Here is a 20414-nt window from a genome sequence, read left to right as displayed (position 1 = left end):
CAAATCTATGCTACACTCATGCACACACTCTAGTGCTGCAGCGCTAAGGTGTGTGGCGCACGGCAGCTGAAATCAGCACCAGCACAAGGAAAAGGGGAGGAGAGAGCCATATCTCTGAAGATATGGCGCTCCACTGCACCCTCCCTGTCGCGCAACGAAGGGCAACCTCTCAGGGGGCTGCGCTGCGTGACTTTTTGGAAAATCTCCCCCTTCATCTCCATGTGTCTAAAAAAAAGAATCCGATCTTGTGTAATGTAATCTGTTGCTCATTTAAAGTGCTTTAATGCCCTTGGGTCGAGTTCGCGCTATATAAAACTGAAAGAGAGTGCTCCCAGTTCTGTAAAGGTCAATCGGCCCATGTCTGGATGAGCTGCAACATCAAGTCACACTTTAATGCACTATAGGTCGTTGAAGGTGTCGCTCAACATCTGTCTTTCGGCTTCCCTGTGGAGACCCCAGCAGCCAATCGCAGTACAGCCTGATGAATCCCCTACTATCAGCCCAATGTTAGGTTGAGAGTTCGCACTTTGTACCACAGACTTGCCTTGCCAGGAGCCTTCCACCTCCTTACCCAATGAAATGGATGTACTCTGCATCCTTTCTGCAGGAAGCCAGAACATGCCTCATCCTTGCTTCACGTCTCTGTGGAGAGGCTCTTTCTGTCAGCCCCATAAGCCAGGGAGATATGAACAGACAGTGTTTGCTTCTATATTTAACTGGCTGATGTCATGCGGCCGCCAGGCTTTGTGGCGAGGCTAAGCCCCCCAGTTGGTCTTCTCTCAGGGCGCTGTGCAGACCCTCCGGGCTGAGGCTAAACAAGCACCTGCAACCACAACAAGCTTACAACACCTCTCCAAAAAGGGTCCCGCCGCAGGTATAAGGTGAGTGCTTCGTTTCACGTGTTTATTATGTAATCCTTGCTCTTGTCGGCTGTCAAAAATTAATCCCTCACAGCTGTAACAGCCGAAGTGGGCAAAAGGCCCTTTTAGAGGTCCCATATTTGAACTTATTTACGCTTTCTATTAGACTAATGTGCTTCTTGAGTTTGTCGACAGGGCGTTTGAGAGTGTGTTTACATCGGATTCAGTTGCCATGGCAGCAGCTGCCAGCTTCTGGGCATCTTTCCCTGCTTAGATCAAAGCGCAGGATGTTTGACGAGAAGCAGAGGGTGTTTGGATAGTGAAGGGGGCAGCAGCTGGGTGTTTCTGAGTCAGACAGCGACAGAAAGGTTGCTACCGACATAATCAAAAACAAGCATTCGCATAGCCAATAGGTCTCGCCTTTGGGACCTTATAAGTGTTTAGCCATGCAACACTTGATGTTGTTGCACCAAGGATATTGTGCTGGATAACTAAACACGTATAAGGTCCCAAAGGCGAGACCTATTGGCTATGCCAATGCTTGTTAGGAGCTGCTATCTGATCAATAGTTTACAACTGCAGTTGTAATTGCACGCCATTGATACATGGCATTGTAATTTGTAGGGAGGAAGGGAACAGTTGGGGCAGGAATGTCCTCAGCATGGTGTACAGTCATGTATTCTGGCCTGAGTACCCAAATGCAAGTATCTGGTATCCTGGTTTTTAGGTTCTGGACTCAACATCATCCTAATCAAGCGTGTGCACGAAGGCCTAGGTCTTTCCAATAATAAGAGTTTGGTCCTGAAGATGGAAGGGCACAGCTAGTGCGCCCCCACAGGAACAGAGAACTATTGACTATCATTAGTTCAAGCTTGTGGTGATGGCAGCATATTGTGATTGTGTAATGATCTAAATGTGATCAGACCTTTCTAGCTGTATCACAAGAGTGGTGGCCTAATGGCCCACACGTGTAAAGTGCCTTTGCTATAGGAGAACCCAGATCTCTGAGCAGATATTCACAGTGCATACAAGTGTGTATGCATGTGTGTGGTTTATGTGTTACACACATTATACTTGTCTGAGTAAACCAGTTCCATTTTGGAAGCCCTTAGTCTGCTGCTTATTTGCATAAGATGGAGGTGAGGTTTTTCTCCTAGTTAGTAGAAGAGTATTGCTGACATTTTTTAAACTGGGGTGCGGGGGACCTTGACACTGATGTGCGAAAACATAAGACAAGTTCCCCCTAGAAATTCAATGAGGTCCTTTGGTTGCAAGGAGCTTTTGATTAGTCCAACTGAGTGCAAAGAACACACATGCGGTTAGTCAGCACTCAGATTTCAGCAAATGGGACTCCTTTCTAACCCCAATATATTTAGAACTGTTACTCAGTGAACAATAATATTCAAATTGAATTTGAGATTTTAGTCAGAAGCCAACAGAAAAAAGTGAATGTTGTTAAGGGCCGGTACAACCATTTCTGGGTGATGCTCAAGGAGGCCCATGGCAGCCATCTTCCCCATAGTCCTGATGGAACATGCAGTATGGAAAGTCAATTCACAGCCTCAGTGGCCACTGTAAAATTTAAAAAAGGAAGTGCGTCTCTACATTTACACTGAAAAGTCCATATTTCGTTAAATACTAGGAAAATCCAATATCAGTAAGAGAGAACTCAGGAGTGAGCGGTCAAAATGTTCTTAATTTGATGCCATTAAAGAGTTGGTCGGGCTGGTTTAGTCATTTAGATTTTAGTGATTTAACCTTAAAGGCAGCTGCAAGCAGGGGGTGGCCTCAGTTAGCAAACACATCAAGAAGTAAATGTATTTTCAAGTATTTCATATATCTGCCAAAATTTAATACAAAGAATCACGAGTTTTGAAGCAGACCATTCGGTCAGAATCTCTGTTGTGTTTCTGCAACACAAAGAGCCATGGCATCACCCAGCTTTAAATCCAGACATGAAGTAAGAAAAGGCCTGGAGATAAGTGTAGCTAATCTACATGCCAAGGGTCAGGCTGGAACAACATCCTTCTGAATATTAGACCCACCCCAATACTCCTGCAATCAGAATAACTGGTTTCTTTAAATAGATCCTCATCCGTCAGGAATTAGTACTTCCTGCTCCCGCCCCCCTTGGTCTCCACGTACTCTTCACACGCTCAAGCTCGCGAACACGCCTGAACATAAGTGAGTGCAGCATTCAGTTGCTACCTAGCTAGGTTCATGCTCTATAAACACATAAGAAATACACACATTAAGGTTTACTGTAAGAAGACACATTATGTTGATTTCCTTGTGCAATACGCCAATTCTTTGCCCTTTGATATGGTTGAAAATTATGGTTTAGACTGTTCAGTCACAGAATAGTCCCAAATTAGAAAGACACATTTCAGTTATCAGCAAACTAACTAAAACATGAGCGTGAACCGGCTAGGTCACAATAGGAATCTCCACAGGAAAGGTCATTTCATTCCACACAACAGTCAATAGCCCAGAAACCCCCCCACACACACTCCAATAAACGCCAACAAGGGCTGCCCACGTGATCATTTCTCAATGTTCCCGTCGCTGCTTATTGGCTTGGCTGGACTTTTGGTCACTCGAAACACTAACTGGAAACTTTTGATGAGGAAGTTAGCAAAAAAAGATGTGTGTGCATCTGCCAAGCAAAACTCGGGTCACGCGCTACCACCAGTTTAACCAATGGGGATACCAGAGAAGACCAGTGGCAGCGGCCATGTGTCCATTTTTGATGTGTCATAATATGAGGGGCATCTTTAAGGTAGCATCGGCATGCTGTGTGTGTGTGTGTGTGTGTGTCCTTGGACGAACAAAGAAGAGTGTTCGGTTTTTGAGGAATACATACTTTTGGAATGTAAGCTATTGCACAGTTGCATTAGGAATCTTAACACATTCAAAAGCTTGTCAAGTTCGTCCATATACCAGCAAGAACTAATTAGTTGATTTCAATTACTTACAGTGTACATATCAAACTTACAGCGCCTAACAGTAAACAAGCGCGCGCGCCTCGTGCTGAAAGAGGAGGAGACAGCAGGGGGAGGGGAGAGAGGAGGGGGCCTGCACCTGTTTCGAGCAGGAACCATCTGTTAATTACAAACAGATGGTTTCAAAACTCGCTCCCACAAGGGAATCACCAAACGTGCACGCTTTGCCACTGAAAGCAATGCAACGCGTGCACATTTTTGGGCCAAAAACTGAACCGAATACTAAAGGTCTGCTCCTAAGCAGCGCATGCGCGCTGCATAGGCGAGACCTAAAAAGATGGTATTATCTATGGTGAAGAGTCCAGCTGTGCCGGTACAAATTGTGTCACTAGGGTCTGGCAGCACATAGGTTTGGGGAATTAAATGGATGCCTTCTTAGAACATTACAGCTGGTTACCATTGCATCTTGAAACTAGTCATTGGCGTATGATCGTATCAGTTTTTAGTTTGAAAAAAAAATGACAAGTGCCAGGGCTCTTGTCAGGAGGCCACTGCACCTTGTACCACACATTGCCTCTGCCAGCACCACCAATGATAGTAACAATACAAGTACTAATATTCACACTCCTACAACTGTGACAGTTCGGACTATTTCAGGCCCCCAAAGCTATAAGAATGGCTTGGGTGAGTGGTCATATTAATTTTTAATGTATATTGAGTTAATAATTAACTGTTGTTGTGGTAATCTCTGAATTAGCCAGAGAGTGCCATCTTGTGTCAGACTTTCACAGGCCCCAGTGCTGACAATTAAATGCTGGTTCCAGCACCGGACACCACCCACTCAAATTAAGCCCTGGATAGTGTCTATTGGTTTCAATTGACATTTTTAGATCTGGTGTTAGCCAAGACCTTTTGAGTTTACTCAAATTATATGTACAATATACCTACTTATAGGGGTTTCCAGCCAGTCCTCTTCATTCATCGATCTGTGATTGTGCCATGCACATTTTTCATCTAACCTCTACAGAGGTGGACTTCAAACTTTTTAATGCAGCGCCCCAATAGGAAAAAATAAATCATTGGAGCCTCCCTCAGAATTTTTCACAATTCTATTAAATTGGCAATGTTTAAATATGTCTACACGTATTTAAACATTGCAGTTAAATTCTGTTACTGTTTTAAAAGCAATCAAATACAAGATTGCCAAGCATACTATTCTGGTCAGGCAGGACTTACTAACGTGTAAAAGTATCCACAGTGTGATTATTAGAAATAGGGGTGGGGTTTTAAAGAACATTTGAAGTCCCTTACCTTTTGACAACTATTTCCAGCTAGGCTATAAATGACAAAAGATGTTAGTGATGGCCCATTACAGAGAGCCTTACTGCTGCACATTGTTGTCTTCTAGAGGGTGGAAGAAAAACAAAGCACGGTTATCAGCATAATGCTTGTTTTGGCCAGAGCCTGGTGCACCCCCGGATCACTTGAGCCCTATGAGGGCACCCCCTGGTTTCAAGACCTCTGCGCTACAGTGTACAGCATGGGGCAATGTAACGTACTTCAACCACTGGCTAACTTCACTGTGAGTGACGCCACTCTGCCCTTTTAGGAGCACATCCACACACAAATACGTTCCCTTCAGCGCATGGGCCTCCTTTTTCAATGTGTGATTTTTTTTTTAGACCACAGTGTTTTTGCTACTCGTTAATGTTGTTGTTTTTTTTGTGGTTTTTTTTGGATGAGGGCCTGGTAGCTTCCTCAACAATAGCGTTTTGCAAAAACCACGACAAGACAAAAATGCCCAAAGTCAATAGGCGGTGAAACGATGCTGACACTATTGGCTTTGCCAATGCCTGTTTCATTTTGACTCTAGAAATTTCCTTTTTTATGGAAAGCATCTTAAATTCCTAGTCAAAACATACTTTTGCCACAGCAAGCCCTAGTCTGGGTCAGATTGCCCATTCTGCAACTCTGCCATTTTCCGGGCGGGCTGCAGTCTAAGAGGCTGCTTTCTGAGCTGAATTGGCTGCCACAGCAGAATTAATGAAGCCTCCTGCATCCTGGTTCTAGTGGTGGCTAAAGTCTGGGCTGGTTTGAACATCTCTGATACTAGTCCAGTTCTGGCGCCAGTAAAAAAAAGAGTAATTAGCCAAGAAGGATTTCCACCCGGGGCTCATATGTTACATTTCACTACTGCAAAAGTCCTTTCTTTAGATCTTATTGTTATGTTAATGTAATTTTTCACGTTTCATGGTGCTATAGTAAAAAATGTAACCAGAACACGATTTGATTGAAATTCATAGTCCACAGAAGGAAGCTATGGGGCAAAGATGACATTTGTGGTTAAAGATCTTTAGTAGTTTCCTGAAAAAGCCCAACTTAGTTTCAACTCACATAGGATATGGGAGAGAACCCCAAAGTGTGGCCCCAGCTGTGGAGAAAGATCTCTCTCCGAAGGTCACTGTTATTGCTTTATGTATAAAGCAGAGAGCAAGATAGATTGCAGCAATCGAACAGTGTTCTAATATAAACTTACAGTCTGTGTGTGATTCCTTGATCTAGAGTACATAAATTGCCTGGGTGTGCAAACAATGATTTGTTGTTGCTGCAAAACAGCACTGACTACACAAAAAGAGACCGAGCAAAACACGCTCCCAAACAGCAAGTACTTTAGTGCTAAACAGGACAGCAGAGGTAATTCTTGCTCTATTTATTTTTGTTGAGGTTAGTGATGTTTTGTGGCATCAAACATCTTTGTTCTTATGTTTCCTGTTTTGACAAAATATGGGCCACTATTTGAGATGAGATAAAAGAGCACTGACAGCCAAACAAAAAATGGTACCAAAAAAAGCATCTCTGTGCAAATTTGCACCACCCAAACACCTTATGCAATCCGACCCAGAATATTTGAACTATTTGGGGAGAGGGGGGCTTGCATGCTCAGTGGTAAATTGGTTGGTGATAATCTCCAAAGGACATTAAATCAAACACATATATTGAATTATAGGAGATAGAAGAAGGCACATTTTCCTGAGGAAAAGAACGAGTTATCAATAGCAATATCAATAAGCACGTGACTCCAGCAGCTTCACAGCCTGAGATTTCTTCCTTGTTTTGTTTCCCGCCACAGGGGAGGAAGAGCCCGGGGAACGCGCACAATGTTATCTCACAGCGACCTGATGAAGGAGAGGAAGCAACAAGCCGCCGCCATTGTGAGGGGCGTCCAGGGATATGGTACAGCTCTGCAAACCTGTAACTTCAGCCGTGTTCTCCTCCCCGCCCTCCCTAACATTACCTAATCCACACTTTTAGCCCGCTAAAGGTCCTTGTCTCCTCCGCAGGGTGGCTGACCCGTTAATAATCTGCTGGAGTGTTTCACAGCCCACACACACATGGTAACTAACCCTTTTGTGGGTCTCATTCATTTGGAAGCTATTTTCAGATGAACAACTGCTGTGAGAGAATGGCGCGCCCTAACAGCTGATGGGCATTCTGCGTGGGTAGACTTACACGCTACTTGGCTGGCCGCCATTTTGCAACACAATGCATGCAAATGTTTTATAACCAACTTGTCCAGATTCTCTGTCCTATCTAAGCGGAGCAAATGTTCTTTTCTGAATTGCTGCATGTTGCTACAGACTAGCACTTTTTGTTTCCCAGTTTCAAGGATGTTCCCTCGGTAACAGTGTTATCATGTCTGCAGGACACAGTTTAGAAACAGTTCTTCAACCCTACAGTTCAATGATACGGCTATCCACCTCTCTCCAGTCTGAAATATCCACCTTGTGGAAATGCACATTTCTTTTTTTTCCCTTTGTCTGATATCTCATCATCCTTGTGGCCACTACAGTGCATTTTAGAAAGAGTACAGAGGTTCATATCTGTATGTGGAAGAATATACCCATGTTTTAAGGCATTCAATTAGCTTCTTTGCAAGCTCTGGCTTAGCTCACCATCAGTACTTAATTTGTGCTGGTGGTCGCAGGTCTTTGGCACTGACATGTCATTATTGGAACAAGGACTTATTTTTCATCTTTAACCTGTGACCTGGAAGAAGAGACAGGAAAGAAGAAATGGGTGGAATAAGGTAAATGAGGAAAGATAGGAAATCGGAGACAAAGTGGGAAAGCAGTGATTAAAAGAACCTCAAAGGGTGAGATAAGGAGATGGCAATTCTAAGGTCGTGGAAGAAGCCATGAGATTGAAATCAAAGCTAGATAGCCTTGGTATTCAGCCAACCCAGCATTCAGCAGCCCCGGCGGTAGGCTCCTAAGAAAAGCTCTATGCCCTGCACTTATCATTTTCACAAGTAAACCACGGCATCAGACAGCAGCTTCCATGGCACATGCACTATGAGCTCTACCAACACAGAGCAGTGGGTCTAGCTTGCTGGAGTTGAGGATGAAATGAGTGAGGAGGAAGACAGTTATTAAGTCTATCTTTTAACAGTTCTCTGCACCATCGCCGGATGCCGTGTTGACTAAACCAAAACAGGCTTAAGATTTTCATTAGCAAAGTTGTCATATTACTGAACCTGCTTGCCAACTGGTGCCCTGTACTGTCTGCTCTGTATGGTAGAAAATTGTCTTAATTGAATCTTGTCTTTGATACCATCTGCTGTCTACCTATTCCGTAATCTGTAGGGTGATTGGTTGGGAAGGACTGGATTTCTATTCCCGATCATGAATTCGCCCCTCATACTATCTCAGACAGTTTTTTGGTGAAGAGACTATCAGTACTGGATAGGGAGCTTTATGGACACATAAACTTACCTGGAACTTTTCGAAGACAAATTACACCAGCAATGTGCACACAGAGGAGGATTACTGTCCCTGCATTCCTTTTGTAATGGCGCTGGTACCTCAAGTGGGTTCGCGTGTGGATGGTGAAGACCCATGGGAAAGATGGAAAGGAAGCCCTTGTAATATAAGGAAGGTGTGGGAGTTTGTTGAAGGTCTGAGTGCTACTTGGGATAGAAATGTGTCTTCATGTAAGGAAGAACAGACGTCCTAGGGGCACATGTCCAAGGAATTGGCGCAGCGCTGCAACAAATTTTGCAGCGCCATGCTGTGCAATGTAAAATACCCAGGGATGCGCCTTATTTACGATACAGCGCACATCTGTGTTTTCCAATGTGCTGGCGCTAAAAAGAACTTCCTAGCACCAACACAGACACCCTTGCGCCACAGTGCAAGGGTGCCTGCATTGCAAGGATGATTGTTTATGTGCGGGAAGGGACACCTTCCTGCACATAAACAATCAATAATGGCAATTTGCTACGTCTATGTGTGCTGCATCCTGCAGCACACATAGATGAAACAAATCACCATTATTTAATGATTGTTTTTGTGCAGGAAAGGACACCTCCTCCACAAAAACAATAATTATTGGCGTTTTGCTCCTTCTATGTGTGCTGCAGAATGCTGCACACATACAAAAAGCAAAAGAGAGGAGAAATAAAAGTATTTCTTTTCATTGCGCCATTCTAACGCCTGCTTTTGCCTGGCGTTCGTTTTTGGTGCTGCCCCAGATTTACAGATCCTTGTATCTGGGGCAGCATCAAAAAGTAATAGGTGTTGTGGTGGAACACCAGCAACAGCACCCATTGCACACCAATACCTGTGTGAAAGGGTATCATATTTATAACGCAGCGTTAAGCCACGTCAAATGGCTTAACAGCACTTTGTAAATATGGTGCAGGGCATTGCGCTATTAGAACATCGAAAAAAGTGACGTTCCGGTGGTGCAATCCCCTTGTACGTACGCCCATCAGTGTCACTGTAAACGCTAAACTTCCTTTTGGCCGCAGAGGTATGAGCTGGCTTACAGTAGGCACACTAGTAGTGATAGAGGGTGCTCATCGGCTTGGCGCCTGGCTTGTGCCTGGTATTACCTCTCACCACCCCTCAGGACAAGCTGGATCCACTCCTCGCCAATGACTGCATGCCAGAGCTCTACAGCTCAGTTTAAAAATAATTGTTTCCTTTTGCTAACTGCTCATTCCCAAATGACATTTGCATGGCTGAGGGTGGGCAAATTTAGTTTATCGCACACACTCTGGAAATGAAATATTCTGGGATTACTCGTTCTCTAACAGCAAACAGTGCCAAGCGTCCTGTATGTGACTTTGGCATGCTTTGAAATATGCCCCCTCACTCTTCATGTGGGTTCACATTAGGAATGAAGATACAAAGAGCACAAGGAGAGCATCGAATGTGCTTCTATGTAACTCTGGGGTGTAGATCACATCAGAAGACGGTATTTAGACAAAATATTGGAGAAAAAATATTGTGTGAACAAAAGAATGTATTCATACAACAAAGATCTGGCATAAGCAAGCACTTTCTCAATTTTTTATAGGATTAAAGTGAGGAAAGATATTCTTATCTATACCCTCAGCCAGCTATGCTATAGCACAGTATGGCCAAATCCTCTGTGACCACTGGTTTTAAAACAGCTATAGAGAAAACAAGAAATTGGTCAGTCAGTACACTCATATCAACACATAACCTCCCTATTTTAAGTGTATATGTGCTGAAAAATGTGTAGAGAAAAGAGAAAGTATCTCATGTGCGCACCACCGGAGGAGCTACTGGTAGGTTCTCACCAGCTTGCCCACGTTTGTATCATCATCGATAACTTTCTCAAAGAAAAAGGGATATGTCCAGTGAAGAAAAGAAGTGAAAAAGATCAAGACCCCGTGAAAACAATGAGACTCAAGAAGTCTCTATTTAAAATTGGACTAAACTCACAAAAACTTGTCACTTTTAACCGAACTGTGAGTCTGCACCAGATTAAAAACGCAGCATGTTGTGAACCACTTCAAGTACGGCCAACATGTTTCATTGCCAATTGTATTCTAGTGGCAAATTCGTCAGGGCAACCGAGGTCAACAATCACCTCCCTGGACATCTAACATCAAAAAGAGTGACTGACAGACACACAAAGTTTGTTTAGAGAAAACACCCCCAACTTCAGGCTCTCTTCAGTACAGGTATACATTAAAATTATAGAAAACGGACAAATAGCTGAAAGTTAGCAACTAGTCCTGTATTCAATTTCATGATATTTACCTAGTAGAAGCTATGGGCACACATACCAGCTCCCACTACGTCGTAGGGATGTATATCGTATATACTTTCTGTCCCTTCAAATAGCACTGTCGTTGCTTACAATTTTGTCTGTGGAAATAAACATGCATCATGTACTATGTCTACAATGCACAATGGAAATTAACACTACGTCGATGACAAACATTCATCAACAGCACACTATACCTCAGTCCACCTAACAAGCATGTCCCAATGTCCGATCTACCACGAACATCGGGCACGCACATGCTTATGTTTAAAAACCAAATTCGTTATCCTCACAATGCGACTTTTAATCTTTTAAATTTCCAGGCAAGTCCAAGCATTTACCCTCTTGAGGATTCAAAGCGTGTACATAATTTCACATTCTCGCTGTACGCCTTTCAATTCGGCATCTCCTCTACGCGGTATTGAGGACTCTGACTGTAGCCATGCCCCAGCCGCTCCCGAATCCCTAACAAATGGCGACCAAGGGAAATGTCGCTCATCCCCCTTCGCCTTCAGGCAAAATCAAACTCCTTTTCGCAATGAGGTACGCTCGAGTCATCATCATTCTCATTCTTATGCCCCCAACATTCTCAGCCAGCATACTCTTACCGCTCCCCAGGGACTTCAATCAGTAAATCAACCCGGCATGCACTCAGCTCGACGGGACTCATCTATTTAAACACAGCGCGCTCTCTTTCAAAGCGTCTTGCCGTCCATAGTCACGTGACCTCCGTTGCAAGCTACTCAGTATTCTGGCATGCACGGGCGCCATCATAGAACGGTGAAAGATGAACTGTAGGTATAGTAGAACGCCCCAAGATAATTCTACTAAAGGGGTTCGGGTCCCAACAGGTTACTGAAAATAGCCAATTCATTCAACTTAAAACTTTCCTGGAGTGTCACAGCATAATCCACCACAAGGATGAAAAAATTAAAAGTGTGTCAATCCCAAAAGATATTGACACACATGCGTGCACAAGGCATAGACTCTGCAATTTACTGCAGAGACTTCAGTCAGTCCAAGTGGGTATTGACACACATACATACAAGATAGTGGTGGTCTCCTACATCAAACCTATTCTAAAGTATCATAACCCTGATAACAAATGGTATTGTGCGGCTACTACTCATCTACTGATCTTATTCCATTCAATCTTGTCATTGAGACCGATCTGATCTACCTTCTCGGAAAATATCCAGCGCGCTTCCTTTGTAGCAAGTTTCCTATCCAGACAGCTTACGTCACCCACTACCTTCTCCAGCACCAACCATTTTAATGCTTTATGATTGTGTTGATGTTCCCTGTAGTGTTGTACCAGGCGTGTGGTCAGTTTTCCTGCCTTGATTGTGCTGAGGTGCTCTTGCACTCGAACCTTGACCTTGCGAGAGGTTAAACCTATGTAGTGCAGTCCACATTGGCAAGTCAGTCTGTAAATCACATTTGATGAGTTACAGTTACTGAACTTATTTAGGTACCACGTCCTTCCGTTGAGCAACTGAATTTCAGTTGTTTTTTCCGTCGGCTCGCATACCGAACAACAACCACACGGGTAATGACCCGATGGAATGGAAGTGTTCACAGTGCGTTGTATCGGTCTTGTATGGACCAGTCTGTCCTTTAAATTCTGTGCACGTTTAAACGCAAACCTTGGTTGCCGCATTTGGAATTCATTAGTAGATAGTAATGACCAGTGTTTTCTTATGGCTTGGCAGATCTTTGTAGACAGTGGATCAAACATAAGAACCACCGGCAAACAGTCCTTAGATTCTTTACAATTTCTTTCGAGAAGTACATCTCGCGGGGTGTTATGAGCCCTTTTACGAGCTCTAGTGACAATCTTCTTTGGATAAGCTCGCTGGACTAACTTCTCAGTCAAACGTTCAGATTGTTGCAAATAATCATAAGTCGAGGAACAGTTCCTAGGATATCTAAGAAACTGGCCCACTGGGAGATTATCCCTAAGGGCTCTCGGGTGGAAAGATTGATAATGCAACAATGAATTTTTGTCGGTGGGTTTTTGATGCACACTTGTACTGAGCTTGTTATTAATTACTCTAATATCCAGATCGAGATAAGTCGCTCTCTCATTGCTTATGTTCCATGTGAACTTCAAGCACTCGTCTCGACCGTTCAGCCATTCCAAGAATTCACATAACTGGTGTTCAGGTCCAGACCACACTTATAGAACATCATCAATATACCTCTTCCAGAGGCAAATATGCCTCTGGAAGGGGTGAGATGAATGGTACAGATGGTGTTCCTCAAACTGGCCTAGATAAATGCAGGCCAGGCTGGGCGCAAAGGTTGCCCCCATTGAAGTACCCGATACTTGCAAAAACAATTCATTTTTGTAACAGAAATAGTTACGGGTCAAGGCTAACTCGACGCATTGCATCACAAAGGACTGAGGAGTGTCGTAAAACCACTCCTGCGCCCCAAGAGCATGAGCTGCTGCCACCAGCGTCGCCTCTTGGGGTATGCTCGTGTTTAAAGACTCGATGTCAATTGTAACCATAAACTGTTGTAGAGGGTCAAAATCCATATCGTCAAAAATGTTCAGGATATCGGTGGTGTCCTGGACATAGGACGATTGTTTAACCACCGACTCTCTTAAAAAGAAATCCGCAAATTACGACAAAGGTTCAAGAACAGAGGAGAATCCCGAAACTATCGGGTGCCCTGGTGGAGGCCGTTGGGCCTCATAAATTTTGAGCAGAATGTAAAACGCCGGTGTTCTGGGTTTTACATTAATCAAGAAGTCTGCCTCTTTACTGGTTATCCACTGTTTCTCTTTTGCTTGTGAAACCATAGCTGTGATTGTATTTGAGAGTTCAACTGCTGGATCCCTTGGGAGAGGTTGATAATTTTTCTTTTCATGCAACAACCTCATCACCTCTAATTCATAATCACAGGTACTCATTAGCACTAAGGCCCCACCTTTATCGGCAGACTTGATGGTTATAGATGCATTGTCTTGTAATGATTTAATTGCCTGCCAGTCGGTCTTACTCATATTGTTAAAGGTGTTTCACTTATGTGATTCTTCCAAACATTTAATCTCCTCTAATACCTTCTGCTCGAAAACTAAAACTTCTGGGCCCAGTGATGAATTCGGTGGACAAAATTGGGATGGACGATGAAGATTAGTAGAGAAGACAGAGGGAGGATCTTGTTCCTTATTAGCAAAGAATTTCTTGATTTTAATTTTTCTCATTATTTCTTGGACCTCCATTCTACATTTAAATGGGTCATGGCGTGGGGTAGGGACATACCCTAAACCTTTATTAAGGACTCTCAACTCGTTTGCTGTTAACTGGTGTTCAGAGAGATTTACCACAATGTTTTTTATGTCGGGGTCCTGCCCCGGCTGCGTGTCAGCCACAGTGAGTACATTTGCCATGTTTGTATCTGATTCTGCCTGGCCCTGCCTCTGCCCCTAGGTCCTCCTCCTCTGTTGCCCTGCTGGGCCTGGCCTAAAAAAGAGCGTAGTAAAGCTCTGAAATCCTGATTGGACTGTGCCTGGGGGTTAAATCTAACCCTCCCTTTATCTGATGGATGTGACCCTTCTTCTTCTTCACTCGATGTGTTGTCGACAGTCCAATTCTGTGGGGTTTGTCTAGTTTGTTGACGCCCGCCTCTTTGATATCTATTTAATGGAGCCTGCTCTTTTCCTGGTTGATAGTATTTATCTTCAGTTTATGGAAATGCCCACTCATGGGAATACCTCTCTAAATTCCTTCTGAGTCCTTTTAGTTTTTTTGGTTTACCATGTAGTTCTTATAGTCTGCTAAATCCTCCTGTATCCTCTGTAACTGCTCTTTAGCATCAGTAATAGTTGTGTCGTTTTATATAATCTTCTCTAGGTCAATAATCTCTTTTAACAATTTGTCACTCAATCTCTTAGCAGTTTGGATAATCAAAATGAGCCAATCCCGGGTGCACTTGTTAGCAATGAAGCTCCAGTCCACCCGGAATTGCTTATCCTCCAAAAAAATCCTAGGCTCAATTCTAACAAAAAGACTTGCGGGGGCAGCACCAGCTCGATAGTATGAACAAAAGAATGTGTCAAGAATATTGATGGCAAAAATAGCGTGAAGGAAATTATCTATAGATAAGCAAAGTTTACTATATATAACTCCATATATATGTGCCTTCACAATATATATATATCTTCAAGGTATGTAGATGTGGAGTTAATAGTAAATCTATACTTTCCTATTTGCACGTACCTTCTCGATATTTTGGCCCTAGATATTTTGGCAAGATATTCTGTCAACACAATATTTTTGTTTCAGATATTCTCTCAGTGATCCTCAGAAGACGAAACTATAACCGTCATTAGAAGGTCAGTTGAAAAATTGTCACGTTGTTGATGATACAGTGCAGCACTGGACTGTCCCTAACCAGGCACTACTGGCTAAGGGTCTTCCACTCTCATTCCTTTGTATCTAAAGCAAAGGTTTTATGGATAAAAGGGCGACAGGTTCAGTCAAGCTTCAAGGCTGCTGAAGGTTCAAGCAGGATTTTCAAAGGGGTCAGGCAAAAAAAGGTTTCTGGCATCAAAAACCTTTACAATCATAATTATTAACTAAATGTAATTTATGCTGGTTTCTTTTCCTTGTCTAGCTCAAGAGTTGAGGCTGTCAGGGTTCAGAATTTGATCTTTCAGCACACTGACAGTGAAAACAGCTGGATTCTAATCAATTAATCAAAACCAGAAAACCAATCACTTACAGTAGAGTTTGTGCATTTTCTGCCCCCAGAAATCAGTTGCACACCCAAACGTATGCTTCCTACCTTATAGACCTTCGCCTTCAATTACGACAACAGAATGGCGCTGTTGGCAGGACAGCAGCAAGGACATGAAAAGAGGAGTCAGCAAATATTAATGGCTGATGAGCTTGATTCACTGAACACCATGTCGCCAGTCACAACAATCGTGCAACCCCACAGCCATGCCCTGGTCCTTCTCTGGTGAACTGGTCACAGATGGAAATAAGGAGCCAGCATTTTGATCCAGTTGGAGGAATGAGACACTAAGCTGCATATTTACAAGGGGATTTCGCCACCACAACATCACATTTACAGACCTTCCGGTGGCTCAATGCCCTGCTCCATATTTACAAAGAGACATTAAGGAACTTTTTATGGTTCAACGCCGCTTTGTAAATATGGTACACTTTCACACAGGTATCTGCGTGAAAGGGACTTGCAATGGGTGTTGCTGTGGGCGTTCCACCAAAACGCCCATTGCTTTTTGACACTGCCCCAGATTTACAAGCAGGCATTTGATTGGTGCAACGAGGAGAAATACTTTTCTTACTCCAAGTTTTCACTTTTCCATGTGCGCTGCATTCTGCAGCACACATAGTAAGAACAAAATACCATTATTGACTGTTTATGTGCAGGAAGGAATACCTTCCTGCACATAAACAATCATCCCTGCAACACAGGCACCCTTGCACTATGACATAAGGGTGTCTTTGTTGGCGCTAGGCAGCTATTTTTAGCGCCAGTGGTAGGGAAAACACAGGGCTGCGCGGTATTCTTGCAAACACAGCGCATCCCTTTGTTTTGGAAAATCTGCGCAGCACCATTTCCTTGTACATATTCCTCTAAACGTGAGAATCAGGATTCAATCGGGCATGATTATAAACTGAATTTTAGAATCCCTTGGTTGAAGAGAATATATCAATATGAGGATGCAATGGGGTGGGGTGAAAGATCCACACAGTTCACTGATTTAAAGGAAGGAACCTAGTATAATTAGTACATTCCTTATCAGTCCAGGGACTTCTTAGATGATGAATTGCAGATCATGGGTGTGAATTTGCAGATCAGGGAATGTGCCTGTTAAGCCTCATTTGCACACCCTCAGACAGCAGTAAGTGGGCAGCCGCTCTAACTGTATGCAGCCTGATTGGGGGTCCCCTTCACCTGCTTGCTGAGCTCCCCTTGCACACTTTCAGATAGCAGTAAGTGACACAGTATATATATCAAAGATTCACCGCACTCCAAGAGAATGAGTTGCCTCAATATCGATTTATTTGCATGAGTGTAAATTTCACCACCGCCTACGCACAACGCACAACCAATCGTGAGTCCATTATCAATAGAAAACAACATCCCCGGTTGAATAAACAAATGGAACAAACTGTGTAACCACAAATAATAAGAAAAGAAGAATGAACTAAAATCTTTGGTTGAAACCGCTGTAAGACAAACTACGTATCCCATAATGCCTCATACTGGGCTACAATGGGAATCAATATAAATAGAGAAAGAGATGATGGACTCACGATACCGTGAGCAAGACCCGCTTGCGTTGAAACGCGTTGGTGGTGGTTTTGGTGAAATTTGCACTCATGCAAATAAATCGATATTGACTCAACTCATTCTCTTGGAGTACAGTAAATCTTTGATTCCTTTTGGTGATATATATTAGCGAGGGATAATCCACCCTCGACGCCGGCACCCACTGTGCAACAGAGCACACTACTATTGGACTAGTTGTTGGTGAAAAAAAAAATATATATATATATAGATAGCGGTCTGTCCGGCCGCTATCTAGTGGACTGCGACTTCGTGTGGACATGCTGCTTACTGAGGCGGTATGCACGGACCTTTTCCGGGATTTTCAGCGGTGGGGTGAGGAACACGGGGAGCTGCTACATCGCCCAGGAGAAAGATCAAGGTCAGCGTTGGGAAGTAGGGAGCAGACACCGCCCACTGGGGTCAGTACTTACATTACGATGTCTGCTCCGTGCAAATCCAGTTCCCTGAGTTTGTGCCTACCCAGCGCGAAGATACCAGCAGTATCCTGACCAATCATAGCGGGATACATAGCTTTTAAACGTGGGCGGGAGAAGCACTTGTGAGATTCCTGGCGGCATCTGAGGAAGTTTTACATAAAACGAAATGCGTCATGCACAACGCCTGAATTAAAAGGAATTTGGCAGCTCACCTGGTGTCCCGTGGTTCTCTGTTTCCTCTGCAATGGTGAGGGATGTTGGTGTTGATGTTTTGGGGTGCAGCCACGAACACCCCTTAGAGAACCCACCCCAATAGTATCCGGCGAGTTTGGTGGCAAGTTTTGCACTAACTACAAACATTGTGGTAGCGCCTGGACACGCCGCATGCCCGAGATCTGTCCGGCCGCTATCTAGTGGACTGCGACTTCGTGTGGACATGCTGCTTACTGAGGCGGTATGCACTGACCTTTTCTGGGATTTTCAGCGGTGGGGTGAGGAAAACGGGGAGCTGCTACATCGCCCAGGAGAAAGATCAAGGTCAGCGTTGGTAAGTAGGGAGCAGACACCGCCCACTGGGGTCAGTACTTACATTACGATGTCTGCTCCGTGCAAATCCAGTTCCCTGAGTTTGTGCCTACCCAGCGCGAAGATACCAGCAGTATCCTGACCAATCATAGCGGCATACATAGCTTTTAAACGTGGGCGGGAGAAGCACTTGTGAGATTCCTGGCGGCATCTGAGGAAGTTTTACATAAAACGAAACGCGTCATGCACAACGCCTGAATTAAAAGGAATTTGGCAGCTCACCTGGTGTACCGTGGTTCTCTGTTTCCTCTGCAATGGTGAGGGATGTTGGTGTCGATGTTTTGGGGTGCAGCCACGAACACCCCTTAGAGAACCCACCCCAATAGTGTCCGGCGAGTTTGGTGGCAAGTTTTGGACTAACTACAAACATTGTGGTAGCGCCTGGACACGCCGCATGCCCGAGATCTGTCCGGCCGCTATCTAGTGGACTGCGACTTCGTGTGGACATGCTGCTTACTGAGGCGGTATGCACGGACCTTTTCCGGGATTTTCAGCGGTGGGGTGAGGAACACGGGGAGCTGCTACATCGCCCAGGAGAAAGATCAAGGTCAGCGTTGGGAAGTAGGGAGCAGACACCGCCCACTGGGGTCAGTGCTTACATTACGATGTCTGCTCCGTGCAAATCCAGTTCCCTGAGTTTGTGCCTACCCAGCGCGATGATACCAGCAGTATCCTGACCAATCATAGCGGGATACATAGCTTTTAAACGTGGGCGGGAGAAGCTCTTGTGAGATTCCTGGCGGCAACTGAGGAAGTTTTACATAAAACGAAACGCGTCATGCACAACGCCTGAATTAAAAGGAATTTGGCAGCTCACCTGGTGTCCCGTGGTTCTCTGTTTTCTTTGCAATGGTGAGGGATGTTGGTGTCGAAATATATATATATATATATTTATATCCCAAATTGCTTCTGCAGCTTTAAAGAAGCACTCAGCAGACAGGTAAGTGAGTCCACTTTATTGCAAAGATGAAGGTGGTCTTTCACCCGTATTGTCAATCCTTAAGCCTACGCGTTTCGGAGCTTGACGTTCCTTCTTCTTGGGCTGATTGACGATTACAGGATCAGCAGTCATTGATGGCGTCCCATGATTCGCTTCGCTTTAGTAGTGAGCGGATCTCGTTCGGCTGTAGTAGCGCAAACCTCGTTTCAGCTCTCGTAGCGGTGTGCACTGGGACTCGTAGTTTCCATCTGCCGCATTATCACCCACAGTGGGTCCCGCAATTGTTCAATAATTAAAAGGTTTCAGGATTTAGTTCGATATCTCTGAAAGCAGGCACTCCAATGCGCCCCGGATGAGAAGATGACACCTTCATTAGTGTGATGCTCCTGCTGTGCCGGCTAAAACAGGAGAATTCCTATTTTCACGGCCCCATACTCCACGGGCGTTGGCCCTCTGTTTCCGGTGGTGCTTCTTCCACGACCGAGGCCGTCGTGTAAACATTTATATCCCAAATTGCTTCTGCAGCTTTAAAGAAGCACTCAGCAGACAGGTAAGTGAGTCCACTTTATTGCAAAGATGAAGGTGGTCTTTCACCCGTATTGTCAATCCTTAAGCCTACGCGTTTCGGAGCTTGACGTTCCTTCTTCTTGGGCTGATTGACGATTACAGGATCAGCAGTCATTGATGGCGTCCCATGATTCGCTTCGCTTTAGTAGTGAGCGGATCTCGTTCGGCTGTAGTAGCGCAAACCTCGTTTCAGCTCTCGTAGCGGTGTGCACTGGGACTCGTAGTTTCCATCTGCCGCATTATCACCCACAGTGGGTCCCGCAATTGTTCAATAATTAAAAGGTTTCAGGATTTAGTTCGATATCTCTGAAAGCAGGCACTCCAATGCGCCCCGGATGAGAAGATGACACCTTCATTAGTGTGATGCTCCTGCTGTGCCGGCTAAAACAGGAGAATTCCTATTTTCACGGCCCCATACTCCACGGGCGTTGGCCCTCTGTTTCCGGTGGTGCTTCTTCCACGACCGAGGCCGTCGTGTAAACATTTATATCCCAAATTGCTTCTGCAGCTTTAAAGAAGCACTCAGCAGACAGGTAAGTGAGTCCACTTTATTGCAAAGATGAAGGTGGTCTTTCACCCGTATTGTCAATCCTTAAGCCTACGCGTTTCGGAGCTTGACGTTCCTTCTTCTTGGGCTGATTGACGATTACAGGATCAGCAGTCATTGATGGCGTCCCATGATTCGCTT

The 20414-nt window shown here is 44.4% G+C and overlaps 1 protein-coding gene across 1 annotated transcript in view; it reads left to right on the top strand.

The window, feature by feature from the left end:
* Positions 1 to 739: 739 nt before the first annotated feature.
* MYOZ2 (myozenin 2) overlaps positions 740 to 20414 on the top strand; it is a 234409-nt gene continuing 214734 nt past the window's right edge. The window contains exons 1-2 of the mRNA XM_085634316.1: positions 740 to 881; positions 6933 to 7036. Coding sequence (XP_085490442.1) covers positions 6961 to 7036 — 76 coding nt within the window. The 5' untranslated portion in view covers positions 740 to 881; positions 6933 to 6960. The remainder of the gene's footprint in view (positions 882 to 6932; positions 7037 to 20414) is intronic.

Source organism: Triturus cristatus, chromosome 2_1 (genome assembly GCF_964204655.1).
Source record: "Triturus cristatus chromosome 2_1, aTriCri1.1, whole genome shotgun sequence".
In the NCBI taxonomy this organism is placed as follows: Eukaryota; Metazoa; Chordata; class Amphibia; order Caudata; family Salamandridae; genus Triturus; species Triturus cristatus.
The sequence above is the reverse complement of the archived record's forward strand: the minus strand, read 5'-3'. Positions and strand labels throughout refer to the sequence as shown.